We start from the raw sequence: 19,706 nt of genomic DNA on the forward strand, positions 1-19,706 counted from the left end.
GTAAAGATCTTACTATTTACTGATTAGTATTCCTGAGCTGTACACCAGATTGATCATTAATGAGATATCAAATGGTGCAGCAGGCACACGATATTGGAAAATCTTATCAGAGTAACTCCTGTTAAGCGGAGCCAAAAATACTGCAAAGCTTCACTTAGCACGCGTTTCCAAAGATTTCAGTTCACCAGCTTTTCCAGTTCTCCTCTCTTTTCCTCGTGTACCGACTGCCAAAGCTATTTTGCTTTTCTACAAAGTAGTACTTCGTAATTAAACGTTCCTCTGAAAAACGCACACTTTTCCACCAGGAACAGATGAACTGAAAAGAGAGAACAACTACGCTACGGTCCTCGTTTGAAAACGAACAGGAAACTATAAAGGTAAAAAGGCGAGTTAGCTTAGACGTGCAAGATGTTTTCATCGCCCGTGAAACTCGGCCACCACCGACCTGAAGCGCCAGGGGCTTGCTTCAAGAGGCGGCTTTCCCGACTGACCGCTCCTCCTTCGCTACAAAAGGAAGAGGCGAGGGCAGGCCGGGGCAGCCCTTCGCACGCCGGGGCAGCCCTTCGCACGCCGGGGCAGCCCTTCGCACGCCGGGGCAGCCCTTCGCACGCCGGGGCAGCCCTTCGCACGCCGGGGCAGCCCTTCGCACGCCGGGGCAGCCCTTCGCACGCCGGGGCAGCCCTTCGCACGCCGGGGCAGCCCTTCGCACGCCGGGGCAGCCCTTCGCACGCCGGGGCAGCCCTTCGCACGCCGGGGCAGCCCTTCGCACGCCGGGGCAGCCCTTCGCACGCCGGCCTCAAAGCCGGCGCTCGGCGGCGGGGCGGGGTAAGGAGCTCCGCGAGTCCCTGCGCTGGGGCGCGGGGGGCAGAGCGGAGAAAGGCAGCGAACGGGCGGCGGCGAGGTACAGGCTGGCGAAGGGGAGGCGGGAGGGGGGGGATACCCACACGTGCTGGCAGTTCGCGGTCCTCACAGGCGTTTTGAACACCTCCTGGCAGACGGGACAGTAAAAATCATCCTCGCTGAAGCACGCTGCTGCTGCTGCTGCCGCCGCCGCCGCCGCGGCTCCATCGGCCATGGCAACACGTCAGGGCCTCTCCGTGCGGATCGGGGACGAGAAACAAGCCCCGCCCTGGCGAACTGAGCTCAGCTCCGCCGCCGCGGAGGCGCCGCCGTCCCACAGCCCCCGGAGCGGCGGGACGGGACACGGCGCGGGGCGGAGGGCGCCGGGGGTCCCGGAGAAGATGGCGGGTGGGCACCTGGCACCAGGTGGGAGGCCGGGCTGCAGCGGAGGCGGCTGGGGAAGCGGGCCCGGCCTGCGCGCCGCACGCCCCGCCTCTCCCTCCCCCCCTCCCTCCCTCCCCGGCCCAGGAAGCGCCCCCGCCCCGCGCTCTACCTGGCGGTGCCCGGGGTGGGAGTCACCGCGGCGGCGGCTGCCGCCTGCCAGCGGCCCGGCAGCAGCTCCGGCCGGCCTGCCGGCGACACCCAGGCCCCGCCGCCGCTCTCCCGGGGGTGGGCAGGGGCGGGACCGGGGCCTGAGTTTCCATGGCGATCGCCTCCCCGGCCCGGCGGGGCCGCTATGACACAGCGGGGCGGCCTCCCCCTCTCTCCGCCCTGCCCGGGAGGCTTCCCCCGCTCCGCCTACCGCTAGGGGGCGCCGCGGTGCCCGCCAAGGCCGGGGGTCGGCGCGGGGGCCCCGGGGCCGGGGCTCCGGCCCCGGGGCCCCCGCGCCGACCCCCGGCCCAGGCCCAACATCGGCGGGAAGCCTTTACGACCACCTTCTTCCCAAAGAAGGCACTAAGGAAACCGTTTCTGCTCTGTTTTCCGTTTATTTCTAGATTCGGCCGATACCAGCGGCAATTTTATGCTGTAGTTTTAGTGGTATTAGTAATGCTTGGGCCAGGATTTCAGCCTCCTGAATGATCCTGACAAAGATCTTAATTCAGCAGTATGACTGCGCTTTTCTTCCAGAGTAAGGAATTCTAAGAATATTGTTACAGGGAAACAGTAATGCCAACAAATTTCTCCGGGTGGAGAAGACTTTGGACCTGTTAAGCATATCTAGCACTGACCTCCCTTGAACATAACTCTTGGCAGGTAAACAACAAACAAAATGCTGGCAATACTTTAAAAACAAATGGATTTGTAGAGATGATATTTTTCCAGAATATATTCATCATGAGATCATATTAGTTCATAATTAAAACAAAGATTGGGGCTAGGCCTGGTCTCTCACCCCATATCAAAGATGTGGGACAAGGGCTGAGGAGAAATGGGTCCTTCATCTTCATTTTCCCTGTCTCCGTGGGACTGCAGCTGTCTCTACAGTAGCTAGATGTTCAGAGGAGATCACAAGCTGGGGAGATTCTTGAGACCTGTGGTTCACCTATGCCTTCAGCCTCCATTTCAAAACTATTTAGGCTTCAGACATCCACGGGAGCCGCTGCTTGTATCTGCCAGCGATCGGCAGCAAGAGGCAATGCCCACGCCACCATCCAGGCTCGTGGTTTGGAGGGGAGAGAGGGAACTGCAGGAAACGAAGCTGAAGCTCAGGTCTCTCTTCAGGGGAGGATGCGGGGTGAACCATCCTGTGATTCTGTGAAGGATGCTGGCTCTGTTTTCTTATTCAGGATCTATCCCAATTACTGTTAGCTAAAAATGCAAGTAGCTTCCTAAGCAAAAGCAGAGACAGTGGAGCAAAAGCCAATGACTGCCCTAAATACCTTCTTTTTAGACCACATGGAGGCAAAATTTGAATGCCTCTACATACCCGGAGATTTGAAACACTGAAGGGAAGCACATCCGAAGTGATGGATCCAATGTAAGAGTTAAGTCGCCTGGGCTGGGATATTCACTGCCCATGCTTCAGGTTGGGAGAAAACAGCAGTGGAAAAAGCAGAACCTCCTGAGCAGGGATCTCCCAGGAGAGGACAGGCCTGGGATTTGAGGCGTTGTGGTAAGATGTCTTCTCATAATTGTAGCTGTTGTAGCTCAGGAGGTTACTGCTCCTCTGTGCTCATTGCTGCTCTGTTAAAGGCTGCCAAGGGTTAGCTGAGCTGTTCATGGGTTGGCAAAAAAACCTACTGTTTAAAGTGATTAACTTTAAGAAGTGATCTTTTTCCCTGAAATGAAGTAGGAAGCCAGGCTGGTAGATCTGAGTAGGCAACGAGCAGCAGTTGGTGGCAGTAACCTCTTCAACAGTGCAAGTACAGCCAGAAGATGCAGAACTACACCTGAAGTGATAAATAGCCTGCAGAAGGCTTCTTGTGTGTTTTTATGTCAGTTAGGACTATACCACAGCTGTATCGCCAGCTTGAGGTGTGCCCTATCCATGCCGTGACAGTACATTAAAAGGAAGAATTACAGAAGCCTCAGTTCAGATGCTACGCGACCACCTTGCATTACTCACTGGGAGAGAGGCAGCATGGCCTTCAGCCTCAGCACGCTTCCAAGGCTTTTCAGTCTTCCTGTATGACTTCAGCAAAGCATGTCCTTATGCCTCAATTTCTCAATCCGTAAAAGGGGAGCAGTTTTTAATCGCCAAATAAGGCTGCTGTGAAGTTAAATTAATTACTGCAGATAAAGAGGGTTACGTCCTTCGAAGGCAGGTGTTAAACAAAAGCAAAGATTTATTACTAAAGGAACATGATAGGTCCATTTGAACTTTGTTCTGGAGACCGCAGTATTTATCGATTAGTAGCTTTTGGCAGGGGGAGAAATTGTGCAGATGACCTCAGGGAAGTAAACTACAGGAAGGTGTGTGTGAAGGCGTTCATGCTCTTGCTAATGTTATTGTAAATCTTGATCCTTTAATAAAGCTGCGACCTTGGAGTTGACAACTAGTATGCCACGGAGCAATATATAGCATGGCACCAGCCTTCTAAATCTTATGTAGTTTTTGCCATTGACATAGACAACATGTAAAGAGAAATCAGGCAGCTGAAGTTTATGAAACGTATTTATTTGAAGGAAAGCATTTTAAATCAGACTTTTTAGATTAAATGAAACCAATGGCCCTGCCAACTTTTTATTCCTCGTGATAAAATGTGTTTGTGAAATGAAATCTCACCAGTGAAAACTTGTAGAACCGCTCATAAAATTTTGCCATTTGCAGGGGGCAACTGCCACTGAAGAGGTCCATTTTAGATCACCTTTGCACAGCTATTGTACAACTTTGTACAACTATTATTTTGGTTGCTTTCTTGACAATGCTGCTGCTGCAAGAACAGCACATCTCCTTGCCAATATGAACAAAAAAATATGATTTGTTCTGTGGGAGCAGTGAAAGATGGATGTGAGCAAAAGGGGAAAGACAGCAAGCTGTGTAACTGCAAGGGGATCAGAAGGTGGCATGTCCAAGGGGAAGGACATCTTCTGCTCTTGCCAGATGTATCTGTATCACTACCGACAAAGAACACTTGCAGCCACAGACAAAACTAAGGACAACACTCTTATGGTGGCAGCTTATTTCATACTTATAATAAGTTCTCTGTATACATTTTTTAGATGTGCAGGAAGCCATATATCCAATAACTTTTTCCCTGTATTTTTGACTACTTCGCTCTGGCAGAGTAGATTTTTTTTTTTCTTTTAGTTACTCAAATGTTCCCACAAATTGACCCTTTGGAGCAGCACTGTCCATCTTTTTTTTTCTGAGTGAGGAGTTTTCATTTCCAAGGGCAGTTCTCAAACAAAGGAAAGCAGCTTCCCCAGGCACATGAAACATTGAATCTTTCTCTTGCCAAAAAGGAGCCACTTTCTGATTCCAAGAAAAACTAGTAAAGTCTATTGGGAATTTCCTTGTTAACATGTTACCATGTAATTAAAGCTACTTTAATCACTGTATATGCTTCTATGCATTAACATGAATTTTAATTTCTTACAGATCAACTGCATCTTTGAAAGATACTACATTATACTGTACATGTAAAAAACCGTACATACTTTTTTTAACTTACATAGTAAGAATACAGGTTAGTTAAAAACCGCTGTCACTCTCTTGAATAGGTTTCTATTTTTTTATTATAAACATAACATTCACTTCTTGCTGTCCTTTCAAGATGGCTTTCACTTACCAACTTTGCTAATTTTGAGTCTGCTCTTGCACAGTAAATGGAAACTTATGTGCAGTCTTATGGGGTCAGCAATACCATCCTTGACAGTAGGTAGTATGCACGACACTGTTTTAAGGGGAGGTTGTTCCAATTTGTTTGGTCCTGTAGCATCTGAAAAGCTGCTGTTTGTCATCTACCTCCAGCATTGCATTGTCATCATCAAGGTGCAAAGGACTGGCCTTGCTCCTGGAATGGAGCTGCAAACAAACAGGAGAGGCTGCTGTCAAAGCACAGTGTTTCTGTGTACTGGACTAGCAGCGAGTTCAGGACCATTGTGTTTTAGGCAGAGAAATTGACAATATTTTCTTTTATCCTTACCAAAAAAAAAAAAAAAAAAGGCACTTTTTTTAAATGAAACTGAAATTTATTTTAAAAAGAATTTAAAAACAAAACAATGCTTAAGAAGAAAAACCCACAACATTTTTAGGTCCACACAGGTTACTAACACTCCATTAATTGCAAAAGGCTAAATTTTAATGACTGCGTTTATCTACAGAACATGTTCTTCCACTCTTTTGCAGTAGTTCTTATGTGCTGTTTGGATGACTCACGTGCACATATTCTAAGAATGACCCATCCAGAACTCTTTCAACAAGAACTTCTCCAACAGTGTTTATGTCCTGACAGAAAAAAAGGATATTTTATTGACTATCAAGATAGTAATTAATGTGTTAATAGATTTAATTTTGACTGCTTGGGTTACCAGTTAACAAAATACTGGTTTTAGTGGGTTTACATCCATGTTTAAAGTTTACTGCCTAAACTTCTACTCCTTAGTGGTAAACACTGCAACATAAAGCAAGACAAATCATTATGAAACTTGAAATAAATGAGAATGTCAAATGCAGAAACAGATTAATTCAGTGATTACGCAAAACCCAACAATGCTAATGCTCTTTATTAAAGAGTCCAATTTGGTGATGCATGTTATATTACTGTGCATAGAAATAAATACTCAAGTCTTAGCTATACTTTATGAAGCTATGTATGTATGTGTGAGCTATCATTAAAGTGCTATCATACATAAGTCTGTTTCTACCATGTGCATGAATTATAGGTTCAAATTATTAAGATGGTTCTTCACCTCTGCCCTCCATTCGGACATCATTTTCTTCAGTGCTTTTGCACCACTTGAAAAAAATAATGTTTTATATCTTTCTTTGGGATTTTGTCTGCATGAGTATCAAACATAAATATAGGAAAGCACTAACTAATATTCTTGAGAAATTCTAACAGCATGTTAGTGCTTGTGCTGCATTTTCTATTTTACAGCCCACTCAGACAGCAAACAGCTGCAGCACCTTTCAGAAGTACAACTGTGTCATCTTAGGCTCTTATAGAACAAAAATGGGTTGTTGAAACAACTCTCCTTTAAAGAAGTACGTAGGTTTTCATTTGAGAATCTCCAAGTCATTTATAAACATGAGTCAGATGCATAATACCTGTTAAGAAATGAGGTAACGGAGTACCTTTCCGTTGTCCCACCATTAGTCAGCAACAGAACTGAGGACAGAATCCAGAAGTTGGCACCTCTGAGTACCAGACTATGCTGCTTCTGTACACATCTGCCACGCCTTGTAACGCAGCTACCTGCTCAGTTCTTTTGATGACTTCTTGATTGTAAAAGGTGTGAAAGAAGATACACACAAAGAAATCAAGTCCAGTAGTTTGCAAACACCATTACTCACTATGTAGTCTTCATAATGGAGTGTATGTCTGAGTTGAAGATGCCTTATAAAATTTCTGCTGAAATAGCTTGGATCTCTCCCAGGTGTTAAACAACAAATTGGACAACACTATAAATAAACGGAAGGAATTATTCAATTTTCCTCTTGGAGGTCTTATAGAAGAAATATTATCAGTGTTTAAAAAAACAGAAATGTGAAATAAGCAGATCTGTTATGGCCAGATGGCATTCTCTGAGCAAGAGATCTGATGGTTACTACATCCCCTCCTACTAGCTGCAAGAGAACAGTCATGTAAAAGCATTCATTTTATCCAGACCAAAAGTTGTTTATTATCCAAACAATTCATGTATCCATTTGTTTATCATTCAAATAACAAACTATTAAAAAATAATCCATTTGTTTATCATCCAAGCCACTGTTCGGATGATAAAGTGCTAGAAGAAACATACAGGATTTCTCTGGTCATCAATAATAAATTAATTCATCTGTGTGCGTGTAACAGAAGTGCCTAAAACACTTCATCAAAAGAAAAGCTGAATTACTTCCTGTGGGTTCTCTGTAATACAAAAGTTGCAGTTGTTGCAACACATATTTCTTCAAGCAATATCATGAGAACACTTTACGTATGCTAAAGAGATTATTATCATGGAATACACCATGTGTGAATATACTGTGTGAACATACCATTTGTACACTAAAAACAGCTTTATGACATGTTATGGTAATGAACATGATGATACAACACACCAAAAAATCCTATGCCTTTTTAGAACTAAAAGTCCGATGTGTTTATTCTAAGTTTGAAATGAAAAGGTTGAAATAGCTATGCCGAATCACTTTTTCAGGTACTCCTGAAATCCTGAAACAGTTACTCCAAAGGTATTCTAGAATTAAAGGGAAGGGTCAGTGTGTCAGTAGCAAACAACGAGGTGTACCTCTCAGCATGTTCCTTCTCTTTGCCTTGTATTAACGATGTGGTGTCTACAGTTTATAAACCAACTAAAGCAGTCATGAAAGCAGTATGACTTAAAAGATCACATTTTCATTTCCTTGCCTATAATTTTTACATTATTTCTAGGCAAACATAGTTCTGAATATTGTTTTTTACATTAGGTTTCAAAGAAACATGCAACAGAGACTATGTAATGCATATTACTCAAGTCTCTCAGGATCAGCTTGTATATGCAACTCTGATCAAAGGATTCTAAGTTTTAAGGCTTAATTCTGCCCTACAGCTACACAATACAGCTATTTATGAATTTGCCCTGAGTGAAAAAATAAGGGCTTATAGACAGATAGGTGTGATAAAAATTATTGACAATTGTTTCAGTTGACCAAAGTAAATACAGAGTCTAATCTGAAAAATACAACATTTGGCAAAATCTTATATATTAAAGCATTAGCTCAGATAAAGGTGAACACAGTATACACTCGTGAGTGAATGCTTCCTTTAATTTACTCGGAGCTCTGGCTCCAGGATAACTTACTAATACGATCATGGTTAAAGCCGTGAAAACTAACCTGCAAAGTAGAAGGGAATGGAGCGGGTTTCCCCCATCCCACCCACTGCGGGGAACGGGAACGCTGGTTGATTTGTCTACAAGTGCTTCAGTCTGTAACCTCTCTAAAACACCTCTTCTGCAAGACGTGAGAATTGGAGTCTAAAATGCCTCGGCAAATAACGATCAGAGAAGTACATTACGCTCATCGAGATCTGAGTCTACAGCCTATGGACCTCAATCCTACAAACAGGGTCACAGTAACACCTTGCAGCCTCCGTGGACCTTCAGAATGAAGCCAGTTATGTGAGGTTAACTTAAAAGAAAAAAAAATTAAAAACCCCACTGACTTATATGAGGCCCCATAAGCAGTTCTCAAATTATAACCCCAAAACCCCGATTGGGATACACAGCAAATGCTGCGCATGAATCTGAGTTAGGTCAGCAGAAATAGCACGTGCGGGATTTAAAAGCAGGCAAGTCCCTGAATAATGCTCGTTCTCCTGGCTGTAAGTTACTGCATGTTGTATCAGTCGTAAGACTTCCTACACCACTTCCAGTGCTCCTACCAGCGCTCAAAATTACAGGAGTGCTAATATTTTAAATATTATATGCGTGCACGCTTGTCTGTGAGAGGAAGAGAGGGAATGACTATAGGTAAGTTTTTCCTCCGTTAAAACCAATTAAACAATTAATATATTTTATCTTTGTCTATTTTCTCCTATCAGTAATGCTTACTAGAATTAATCAGTTTGACATGTGAATTCAGCAAAATATATACACATTACCACTGCTCTCCTTTCCGATCTGTGGTAAGCGAGACAGTGGTCCATTAGCTCATCCTCATCTACTTCGCACTGGCAATAAGGACAGGAATATCTGGGAATAAAACGTAGGACGTTGTTAGCGGCTGCAGATAGAACTGATGCATTCTTCGTACTACAAGCAATAAAAGAAGTATTTAGATTTCTTTGGCCAGATATCATTAGAAGCTTCTTTTGCCATAGCTAAAATGCAGCATGGGTGTATGCCACGTACCTGGGCGTGATGCATGCTATGCTGCCAAAAGGTCAGCCTTGCTCATGGACGCTGCGAACACTGCACAGCACTGTGCCGGCGTGGCAGGATATTGATCCAGAAAAGCACTCTTAACATAACCATTAGAGAAGAATGGATGAAAATACTGAACACTACAACTATAGACATTTGATAAAAGCGTCATTTAAGTGCTGTGAGACACTTGGAGCATGCGTGACCAAACTACCAATTCAACACTTTCTCGCAGAGGACTCCTACTTAGTTTTCAGTACAGAGTATGGTCTTGTTGCACAGTAGAACCACTATTTTCAGGTTAGCGCAGTTTTCAAATGTGTGTGGACAAATGTTCAAGTTTTTCTGAGCATCAAAAGAACAATGACTGAGAAGGAGATAGGTCTTCTGAGCAAGCAACCTGAATAATATGTTATTTAGGAATTCCAGTAGCAAAGACTATAGGGATTTTAAATTACGTATCTCAAAAAAGCATTTTAATAATGACATAAAAATTGTTCCTATTCGTTAATGGACAAAACTAAAGGCCATTTGATTTCAAGACCTCAGTCGTTCTAGAATTGCTACACACCTAAGCGATTGCTCTAACAGGTCCTGCCCTGAAAGAGAATGAAAGGGACGAAGAATTTGAACTTTTGACATATGACACACATATTCTGTAAGTATCTGTATTCTCTCTATATACTGTAAGCATACAAATAAGAAAACCTGTCAGTCTTATTAATTCAAAACTGTTTCTGAAGAACAAATTATTAGATGAGAGCTAATGAAATTTAGATTATTATTAGTCTTATTCATTCTGGAAATAACCAACATTTTCAAGGAGTTTTATTTGAAAGTAAACATAATTCTTTCCGAAGAAAAAAATCAAAAACTGCAGACTTGTCAAAATACTGTTGTTTCTACAAAACAGGTCACATGGAGCTAAATTCTACCAAAATCATACTAACTGCAAGTAAAATGTATTATTTTGTAATCACACATAGAAAAAAAAATTAGTGTCCATTTTAAGTACTATTTGAGTATTATGATTTTAAATTATTAGTAAAGGATTCATGTTCAATTCTATAAACAGAAACAAGTTCCAATTAAAAAAAAAAAATCTGAGAATTCTTCTACCAGTTTGACTTTACTACGTTGGGATAACAAACTCAAAAGTGCTTTTGCGATGTCATCATCGCTAAGGTCTACCTTGTTACAGCATCTCCAAGCTCCTGTAGAGGTCCATATTTTTCTATATATTTTTCACAAGTTCTTAAATGAGCTCTCATTTCACTCAGACATACCTAAGCAATGAGAAGAAGCAGCTTGTTATGTTTTATACCAGGACACATTCATGCTAATACATAACTGAATATTTTCTAGTTCAAAGCCTTATTACAACCTTGTGCCTATACCTAGGGAAGAACACGCATCTCTTTCTACTACTGGCTCAGTTTCTCAAGCATTATGTTACTGGTTCAGTACTGCTCTAATACATTTTATAATAATAACATTCATCTGATGAGAGTAAAGTGAATTAGAGTAAAAAAATTCTTAGTTTGCAGTGATTTTACTTGTTCCTTTCATTGGCCTGTAATACTTTGGAATGAAATTAGGGAGGCAATAGGGAAACATTTCTAGTCTGGGGAGGGGGACCCCCCCCAGTTTACTTCTTGCTCTGTTTTTAGTGGTGAAAATCTAGACCAACTGTGTTAAAACCAAAAATTTTCCAACTTGAGGGCTGGATTCTGACCTCAGTGAAGGCATCGGCAAAACTTTTTACAGATTCATTAAGGATAAGATTTGGGTTTTATATCGCTGCTGCTCCTGGCTATTTCCTTTATCTCAGAACCTCTAAATAACAAAACTGATGAAGCAGAATCATGATGTATTTTCTATGACGAGAAACAATATGAAATGATAAGAAGTCACCATGTTGAGATATTGAAATATTATTTGCACAGAAACAGTGCAGAGACATTACTATTACTTATATGTTATTCTATATTTTTAACCTTTAAATATCGATGACTGGTTCCGGTGAATCTTGGTGAAGAAATTTCAAATAACCCTGTCCCAGATGTCTGTGCCATGGCTCCACTACAAATAATCATCCTGACTGCAGATGCAGCAGAGTGAAACATGTTCATGCCTCAGCCACTTAATTGCGATTTCCACTCCCCGACTGGAAACTGTAAATGAAATTAGGTTTATACTAGCACAGCAATCCATGTGTTGGCGTGACTGAGACACTGCAGGAGCATTTGCCAAGGGTAGTCTGCCAAATATCAGAAACAACATACAAAGGTGTCTTGACACTATAATGCATTAAATGCACTCTCCTTTTCGATATATCTTAGTGGCCTCACTGATGGCTTTATGCAAGAAATACAGCCAATGCTTTCTGCAGCCACAAGAAAGATTATAAACCCCTGCAGGTGTCCATACTCAGGTCACTTCTTATGCTCCACCACTGAACATCAAAAGGAAATACTTATTCTCTACTAATTATTGAGAAGCCTAGCTAAGCCTTACATAGCTCAGCACTTCTTAACATACCTGTTACAATTGGGTTCCTTCTGCAAAGCCTGATTTTAAAAAATATTGAAATTTAATTCAATATTTAGCTATTGTTAATATCAAGGTGTTGCAGTTCACGCATTTCATTGTTAGTTTTAAGCAAATCTTTCCCAGATAGAAAATCCATGGCAAAAAGGTAAAGAACCAGTAGTGTTAACATCAAATAAACATTTTTTGCTGCTTTTCTTCTCTGTAATTCCCCACAACCCTGCAAACAGTAGTCTTTCTGAAGTTCACACATTTACTTGCTCTTTGATATGTTATAGTATTTTCACACTACTGTGGCTAGACAAGAATGATTTAAGGGCATTGTTTTGCAGTTAGCAAGACAGGAGAAATTATAAAAGCAGACGTGAATCCGTTCAGAGAAAAAATAAGAGGGAGTCGCATTTAAGCTGTACAATCTCCTCCCACAAAACAACACAGGTGTAAAAATATGAGGGGAAAGCAGGACTGAAGAGTGTTCATTATACAGAAAGAAGCACAGAGTAAATATTCACAAACATGGGAGAAAACACTTGGGTTTATATGACTTTTCAAGTAAATGTATATTAATTCAATCTTGCTTAACATTTTTTCTTACTGATATATGCCCTGTCCTCCACCACAAAGTCCTGTTAACCTTTTGCTCTGCACCTTGTTTTGATGAAACGTGATTAACATGTTCCAGTTCAAACAGCAGCATTTAAAACTTCATTTGCATGTGAGTAAGTGATGTTTCAAAGGCTTTATTTAGATTAACGGAAAAAGGCTCAGTTTAGGTAGTTTTACCAAAGGGGGGGGGGGGGGGGGGACGGGCAGGGTGGTTGTTTTTTTTTTTTTTTTTAAGTAAATCACAAAATTTTGTATCTTTGTCCTGTATTTTAACAGATGCAATTGTGGCCAGGATTTATTAGAATTAGGCAATCATACTATATAAAAAAAAAGTGATTTCTCCTTTCTCCAGCCAAAGCCAATGTAGGGAGTCAAGAAGATTCAGCTCCCATAGATTTAGGCTTGAGCTTAATATTTGCAATGGCACTGGCAGAGTGTTTTAGAGTTCTTTTAGATATGGAACTTGATAAATCACAAGAATTTATTCTTCCATCATCATGCTGGTAGAGTTTCTCTGTTTAGACATGCCCTTAAAAAGGGATCTTAATAGTGCTAGTTCTCATGCCTGGATACATCTCTGGAATTATTTAGTAAGTGTTCAAGGCTGCAAACCTGTGTTTCGCATTCTGTGCAATTTTGGTATGTGCTCTCCATCTTCTTGGCAATATCAGTGGCTGGAATTCCTTCAGAAGGAAGATAAGCGCGGCAGTAAGGGCACGTCCATGTGTTATTCTTTAAACTTGCAGAAATACAGGAATGACAGAACCTATACATAGAAAGAAATTAAAACAAATGTGATAATCCCCCCAAAACATGCTTCAAATAAGGCAGGGTATATAAAAAAGAATCAAAATTTTGCACCAAATGCATCCCCGGTGTAACACTGCAGGATATTTGTTCTTAGGATATATTGTCAAGAAGATTGTGGGTATCGTTCCTGCAGCCCTACCTGCGTGAAGGGGAGCACTGAAAACAGACAAACTGAGCATCCTGGTAGCACTGAAACCTATGTGACTGTGAGGACTCATTTCAGAGCAGAAGTGAGGAACCTGTCCCCTGTGGGCCGGGCAAAGCCTGCAGTCCATGACTTCAAAACCTTCACAGCAAAGATTATTTCATTTTTGTAGTGTTGCTGCTCGACAATGTCACAAATACACATACTGATAGCTTACTGTAAGTATTCCTGAGCCCATAAACAGAAGAATACTCCATGCTGCTCCTATGATGGACAAGAATCCAGGTTGTTAAGATGACGGAATTTCTCCAATGCATGATGAAGTCTGGAGTTGGAGAATTACATTCAGAGGTTTTAGGCAGCAGTTGCAGGGAAAGTGTTAGGTTGTTGTGTGGTAAGTGGTTCGCTGATCCAGCCATCACAGGGTTTTGACTCGATAAAGGCATCCCTACCTCTGAAAGTGTCCAAGCCACTTCACTTCTCTGGTTTATAGTAATAAAAGCAGATTGGATTAGTGGTCACTGCAGCTGCTTTTGAAAGCTTTTTGTCAGTTACGGATATGACAGATAAGCTTTGGTGAATCTTCCTGTAGAGATTTAAGACATTACTGCCCTTCACTATCTGAGCACCACTGCAAAGCCCCAGTGCTAATGGGACAGGAGACAGCCTTTCTTTGCATTAGATTATGGCTCCCCATCACGTTGAGATAGGGATCTGAAGGGTCTCACATAGAGTGACAGCCTGGGGCTGAAAGGAAGGACAAAAGAAAGCATGCACACTGACTGCCAGCCCCTCTGGCTTTGGAGGAGCTAGAAGAAGCTGTTGTGCCAGCCTGCAACCCACAGCGAGCACATTGCTCAGCCTGGGGGAGCGTGCAGACAGCAGAGGTGTAAGGATCATAGAATCATAGAATGCTTTGGGATGGAAGGGACCTTTAAAGGTCACCTAGTTGTGCAATGGGCAGGGACATCTTCAACAAGATCAGGTTGCTCAGAGCCCCATCCAGCCTGGCCTTGAATGTTTCCAAGGATGGGGCATCTACCACCTCTCTGGGCAACCCGTTCCAGTGTTTCACCACCCTCATTGTGAAAATTTTTTTCCTTATATCTAGTCTAAATCTACGTTCCTTTAGTTTAAAACCATTACCCCTTGTCCTGTCACAGCAGGCCTTGCTAAAAAGACTATCCCCATCTTTCTCGTAGGCCCCCTTTAAGTATTGAAAGGCTGCAATAAGGTCTCCCCGCAGCCTTCTCTTCTCCAGGCTGAATAACCCCAGCTCTTTCGGCCTTTCCTCATAGCAGAGGTGGTCCATCCCTCTGATCATTTTTGTGGCCCTCTGTCCTGGTTTAACCCCAGCCAGCAACTAAGCACCACACAGCCACTCGCTCACTCCCCCCACCCGAGTGGGATGGGGGAGAGAATTGGAAGGGTGAAAGTCAGAAAACTCGTGGGTTGAGATAAGAACAGTTTAATAATTGAAGTAAAATGAAATAGAATAGTAGTAATAGTAATAATATAATATAATAATAATATACAACACAAGTGATATACACTATACAATTGGCTCACCACCTGCCGACCAATGCCCAGCATGTCCCCGAGCAGCGATCGCTGCCTCCCGACCAACTCTCCCCAGTTTATATACTGGGCACGACATCATACGGTATGGAATAGCCCTTTGGCCAGTCTGGGTCAGCTGTCCTGGCTGTGCCCCCTCCCAGCTTCTCGTACACTGGGCCGAACATGGGAAGCTGAAAAGTCCTTGACCGGTGTAAGCACTACTTAGCAACAACTAAAACATCAGCGTGTTATCAACATTATTCTCATACTAAATCCAAAACACAGCACTATACCAGCTACTACGAAGAAAAATCAACGCTATCCCAGCTGAAACCAGGACACCCTCCTCTAGACCAGCTCGAACAGGTCCATGTCATTCCTGTGCTGAGGACCCCAGAGCTGGATGCAGTACTCCAGGTGGGGTCTCACCTGAGCACAGTAGAGGGCAGAATCACCTCCCTTGATCTGCTGGCCACGCTTTTTTTGATGCAGCCCAGGATGCGGTTGGCTTTCTGGGCTGCGAGAGCCCATTGCCGGCTCATGTCCAGCTTTTCATCTATCAGTACCCCCAAGTCCTTCTCCACAGGGCTGCTCTCAATCCCTTCATCCCCCAGCCTGTATTGATACTGGGGGTTGCCCCGACCCAGGTGCAGGACCTTGCACTTGGCCTTGTTGAACCTCATGAGGTTCACATGGGCCCACTTCTCAAGCTTGTCCAGGTCCCTCTGGATGGCATCCTGTCCCTCAGGCGTGTCAACTGCACCACTCAGCTTGGTGTCATCTGCAAACTTGCTGAGGGTGCATTCAATCCTGCTGTCTATGTCATTGATGAAGATATTGAACAGCACTGGCCCCAGTATGGACCCCTGAGGGACACCACTTGTCACTGATCTCCATCTGGACATCGAGCCATTGACCACTACCCTCTGGATGCGATCCAGCCAATTCCTTATCCACCGAACAGTCCACCCATCAAATCCATATCCTTCCAATTTAGAGAAGGATGTTGTGGGGGCCCGTGTCAAAGGCCTTACAGAAGTCCAGACAGATGACATCCGTAGCTCTTCCTTTGTCCGTTGATGCAGTCCATCATAGAAGGCCACTAGGTTGGTCAGGCAGGACTTGCCCTCAGTGAAGTCGTGCTGGCTGTCTTGAATCGCCTCCCTGTCCTCCATGTTCCTTAGCATAGCTTCTAGGAGGATCTGTTCCAAGGATGAGGAGGTGGCAAAAGTCCTTGCACCTCTAAGATAAATTTGCACTTGTGCCCCTTTGCTAAGTACCACAGCCCTGCAGCAGAAGCAGCAGGAGCAAACTTCTGTCTGCAACCCCTGCTGCATGAATGCAAAATTTCACTTAAATAAACTGCTGACTTTGCACTGAAACAGGTAAGGAGCAGGAACATCTTCCATTTTGCTAGTTCTGCTTGGAGATTGAAATGCAGCAGCTTCCAGAAGAGAGGCACCTAAAACCATAAATCACTGTGGTCATAATCAGCAGATCACTCAAACCAGCTAGTACTGGTGGTCACGCTGTGCCAATTTAGGATGTTGCCACTCGCACCCTCCTGTGCTGCCCCTCTGTTGAATCACAGAATCATTTACCTTGGAAAAGACCTTTAAGATCATCAAGTCCAACCATAAACCAAAGGTTACCCACCTTTCCTTCTGTCTCCTCTCCCAACCTTCCAGCCCAGCAGAAGGTATCGCGTGCTTATCTCTCAGATACTTCTACTCAGTTTGGCATTTCAGTGCAAATCCACCTTCTTTCCCAGTTGCTAAAATGCTAACCTTTGCACCAGAGCTGCTAAGTCATGAGTCCACATTGCCCCCACCAGCTCTGCTATGTAGACAGCAACTCCAGCAGAGGAGTGGAATTGGAAGCCGAGGCAAAACCTTCTTAAGCCACTGTAAAACAACTTGCCAAGCTTGACAGTGCACTCTGCAACAGCATTTTTAACATACTTAACAGCCTGTGATCGATCTATAGGAGGATTTCAGATGTAATCCCTTTGGAAGCCTTCTTCACATATAGCTCCACGGAGCCGTGCAAAATACAATCAAAGCCTAAGTCAGACAGAAGGTGGTATTTTGCAGTTACTTCACAGAAGTATAAATGATTACACAAAGTGCAAAGAGGGTACAGCCAAGACCCAACACGCTCCCTGTCCAAGGATAAACTGTGAATTGTTACACACGGTTTGCCCTCGAGCAGGTTTTAACTTAGATTATTCCTGTACTTTAGATAGGGTTGAAAAGGTTCCTTTGTTTCCCTGAGGAACAGATGAGTCTTCTGTAAATAACCCTGTACAAGGTTCACACATGCTGTCTGAAAGCTTTCCCCTTTCAATGTCACAAAATATAAAATCAGATTACCCTTTGCCAGTTTGTTCACCCTCCCCCTAAAACTGTCAGTAGCCGGGAAAAAGTTAATATAAAGGATACGAGGATTGGTGAAGAACAACTACACTCATGCATTATACACAAATAGTCTTTTGCTATTAGTGATTTGTTCAGTTGACTATAAAAACAATTTGCAAGAATTTCAGGTTCAACAACATAAACCCCTCCACCCTTAATGCAATTTATCACTCTGCTTTATTTGCTCAGTCTGTACCTAAACAGGTAAAACAAATAAACAAACAAAACTCAAAACAGTGCAGGTAGATGAAATAAAACCTAAGCATCTCAGGATATTGACCCTGAACATTGCTAAAGCCCTACTTTTTTCCCCTTCCGTTTAGCCTCCAAACAATTGCCTTAAGTCTCTAGTTAGAAGCTGCATAACACTTCTCAAATCCAACAAAAGCTAATACATTAGTTCTTGAAGATACTTAGGGTGCTGTGAACAGTTGCATTTTTAGACATACATACATGTGTATGTCTCAGCTCAGCAGCACATCATTTTCCATGATCTGTGACCTGGAATAAATAATACAAACTAGCCTCGGCAGGTGAATAGCAGAAAAGGCGCAGCTACTTGGCTGGATTTCTGTTGAGAAGGAACTCTGAAAAGTTTCCTATAGTTGCTGAGGCCAACAAGTTGTCCTGGAAACTAAGAACAGGCTCAGAAACATGCTAGGAAGCCTTTTATCCTTCTCTTTTTTTTTTTTTTAATTTTTCCAAAATTATTCCTAAACACTGGCTTAAGCCATACTTCTGACTGCCGTTATCACTAGAAGGATGCCTGTGCCAGGTGCCACGTTTGTAAAGGGAGTCACTAGCAGATGGTTCACGTTTGTTCTTGCATTTTACACCTGCATACATTGCTCTGCGCTAATTCTATTTGGGATCTTTATGCTATGCTTGCATCTGGACAAGACTGAGATTAGGGGCGATATTCCAATTAAAGCTCACATTAAATTCGTGGTGAAGACAACCATTAGAAACACTCATTTGGAATTTGAATCAGGAGAACACACTTGCTCTAGAACAGCTAGTTTTACTTATTGATTTTTTCAATGGTGCTCCAGAATAACCGGCCTTATCCTAAAGCAGCTATCCCAAAAGTGGTTTTCTGACATATCCTAACCCTAAGCAAATTTAGCTGGGATGACTCTAGGCATACTTCTAGGTATTTAACAGGAAAAAAAAAATAGAGCACAGGTGTCCCAGCTTCTCTCTGCAGTCAGCAGAGAAACAGACACAACTTACTTAAGGGAATTCAATCTTAAAAGGGGCTGACTGCGGAGCCGCTTACCTGTGCCCACCACCATTCCCTGTATGCAAATGGCTGATGACACCCCATGACTCTACTGTCAGTCAGCTCAAAGCAGACTTTCCCCCCTCTCCCTCGGCTTTTCCCTCAGGCCTCTCCCCGGCCGGGCGACCCCCGGGTGTCCGCACCCCGACCCTCTCCCATTGCCAGACCCCACACCCCGACCCCCCGCCCGCCTCCGTCCCGGGGCCGCTCCGTCGGCAGGAGACGTCCCGGGGCCGGGCTACGGTAAAGCCCCTTCGCCCGGGCTGTGGCGGCTCCGGGCACTTACACGTGTCCGCAGGGCGTCCGCACGGGGCGGTGCAGCACCTCCAGGCACACGGCGCACTCGAAGGAGGGGGCGGGCGGCTGCCCCGGGGCCGGGGCCGGCTGCTGCTGCCGCCGCCGCCGCTGCTCCCCCGCCGCCGCCCGGCCCGTCCCGCCGCCCAGCGCCGAGCCCATGGCGCCGCCGAGCCGAGCCCAGCCGAGCCGAGCCCCGCCGAGCCGAGCCCCGCCGCCCCCCGCCTGCGGGAAGCCCTCGGCGGGCACCGAGCGACGCCGCCCCGGCCGGGAGAGGGAGCCCCGCGGCGCCCCCGCCCGGCGCGGCCCGACTCAGCGCCGCGGGCCCGGTACCGGGCTCCCCGCCAGCGGGGTCTGGGGTGGAACCGGGGAATCATGGAATCGCTTAGGTTGGAAAAGACCTTTAAGATCATCGAGTCCAACCATTAACCTAGCACTGCCAAGTCCACCACTAAACCATCTCCCTAAGCACCACATCTACCCGTCTTTTAAATACCTGCAGGGATGGGGACTCAACCACTTCCCTGGGCAGCCTGGTCCAGTGCCTGACCACCCTTTTGGTGAAGAAGTTTTTCCTAATATCCAACCTAAACCTTTCCCGGCACAACTTGAGGCCGTTTCCTCTCGTTCTATCACTTGTTACTTGGCAGAAGAGACCAACCCCCACCTCGCTACAACCTCCTTTCAGGCAGCT

General features: G+C 44.4%; 2 protein-coding genes across 2 annotated transcripts in view; both read right to left on the minus strand.

Moving 5' to 3' along the window:
- MEP1B (meprin A subunit beta) overlaps positions 1-1,242 on the minus strand; it is a gene marked incomplete at its 3' end in the record, with an annotated part of 50,722 nt that extends 49,480 nt beyond the window's left edge. The window contains exon 1 of the mRNA XM_082328965.1: positions 945-1,242. Within this exon, the coding sequence (XP_082185091.1) occupies positions 945-1,075 (131 nt within the window). The 5' untranslated portion in view covers positions 1,076-1,242. The remainder of the gene's footprint in view (positions 1-944) is intronic.
- Positions 1,243-5,638: 4,396 nt separating this feature from the next.
- On the minus strand, positions 5,639-19,174 carry RNF125 (ring finger protein 125; the record flags this gene model as incomplete). The annotated part of the gene is made up of 6 exons (XM_082316126.1): positions 5,639-5,731; positions 6,800-6,907; positions 9,087-9,177; positions 10,540-10,634; positions 13,117-13,270; positions 19,005-19,174. 6 exons carry the CDS (start codon positions 19,172-19,174, stop codon positions 5,639-5,641), a joined length of 711 nt encoding a protein of 236 aa, XP_082172252.1.
- Between the last annotated feature and the right edge of the window lie 532 nt (positions 19,175-19,706).

Source organism: Platalea leucorodia (genome assembly GCF_965183815.1).
Source record: "Platalea leucorodia genome assembly, chromosome: 1".
NCBI classification, from domain to species: Eukaryota; Metazoa; Chordata; class Aves; order Pelecaniformes; family Threskiornithidae; genus Platalea; species Platalea leucorodia.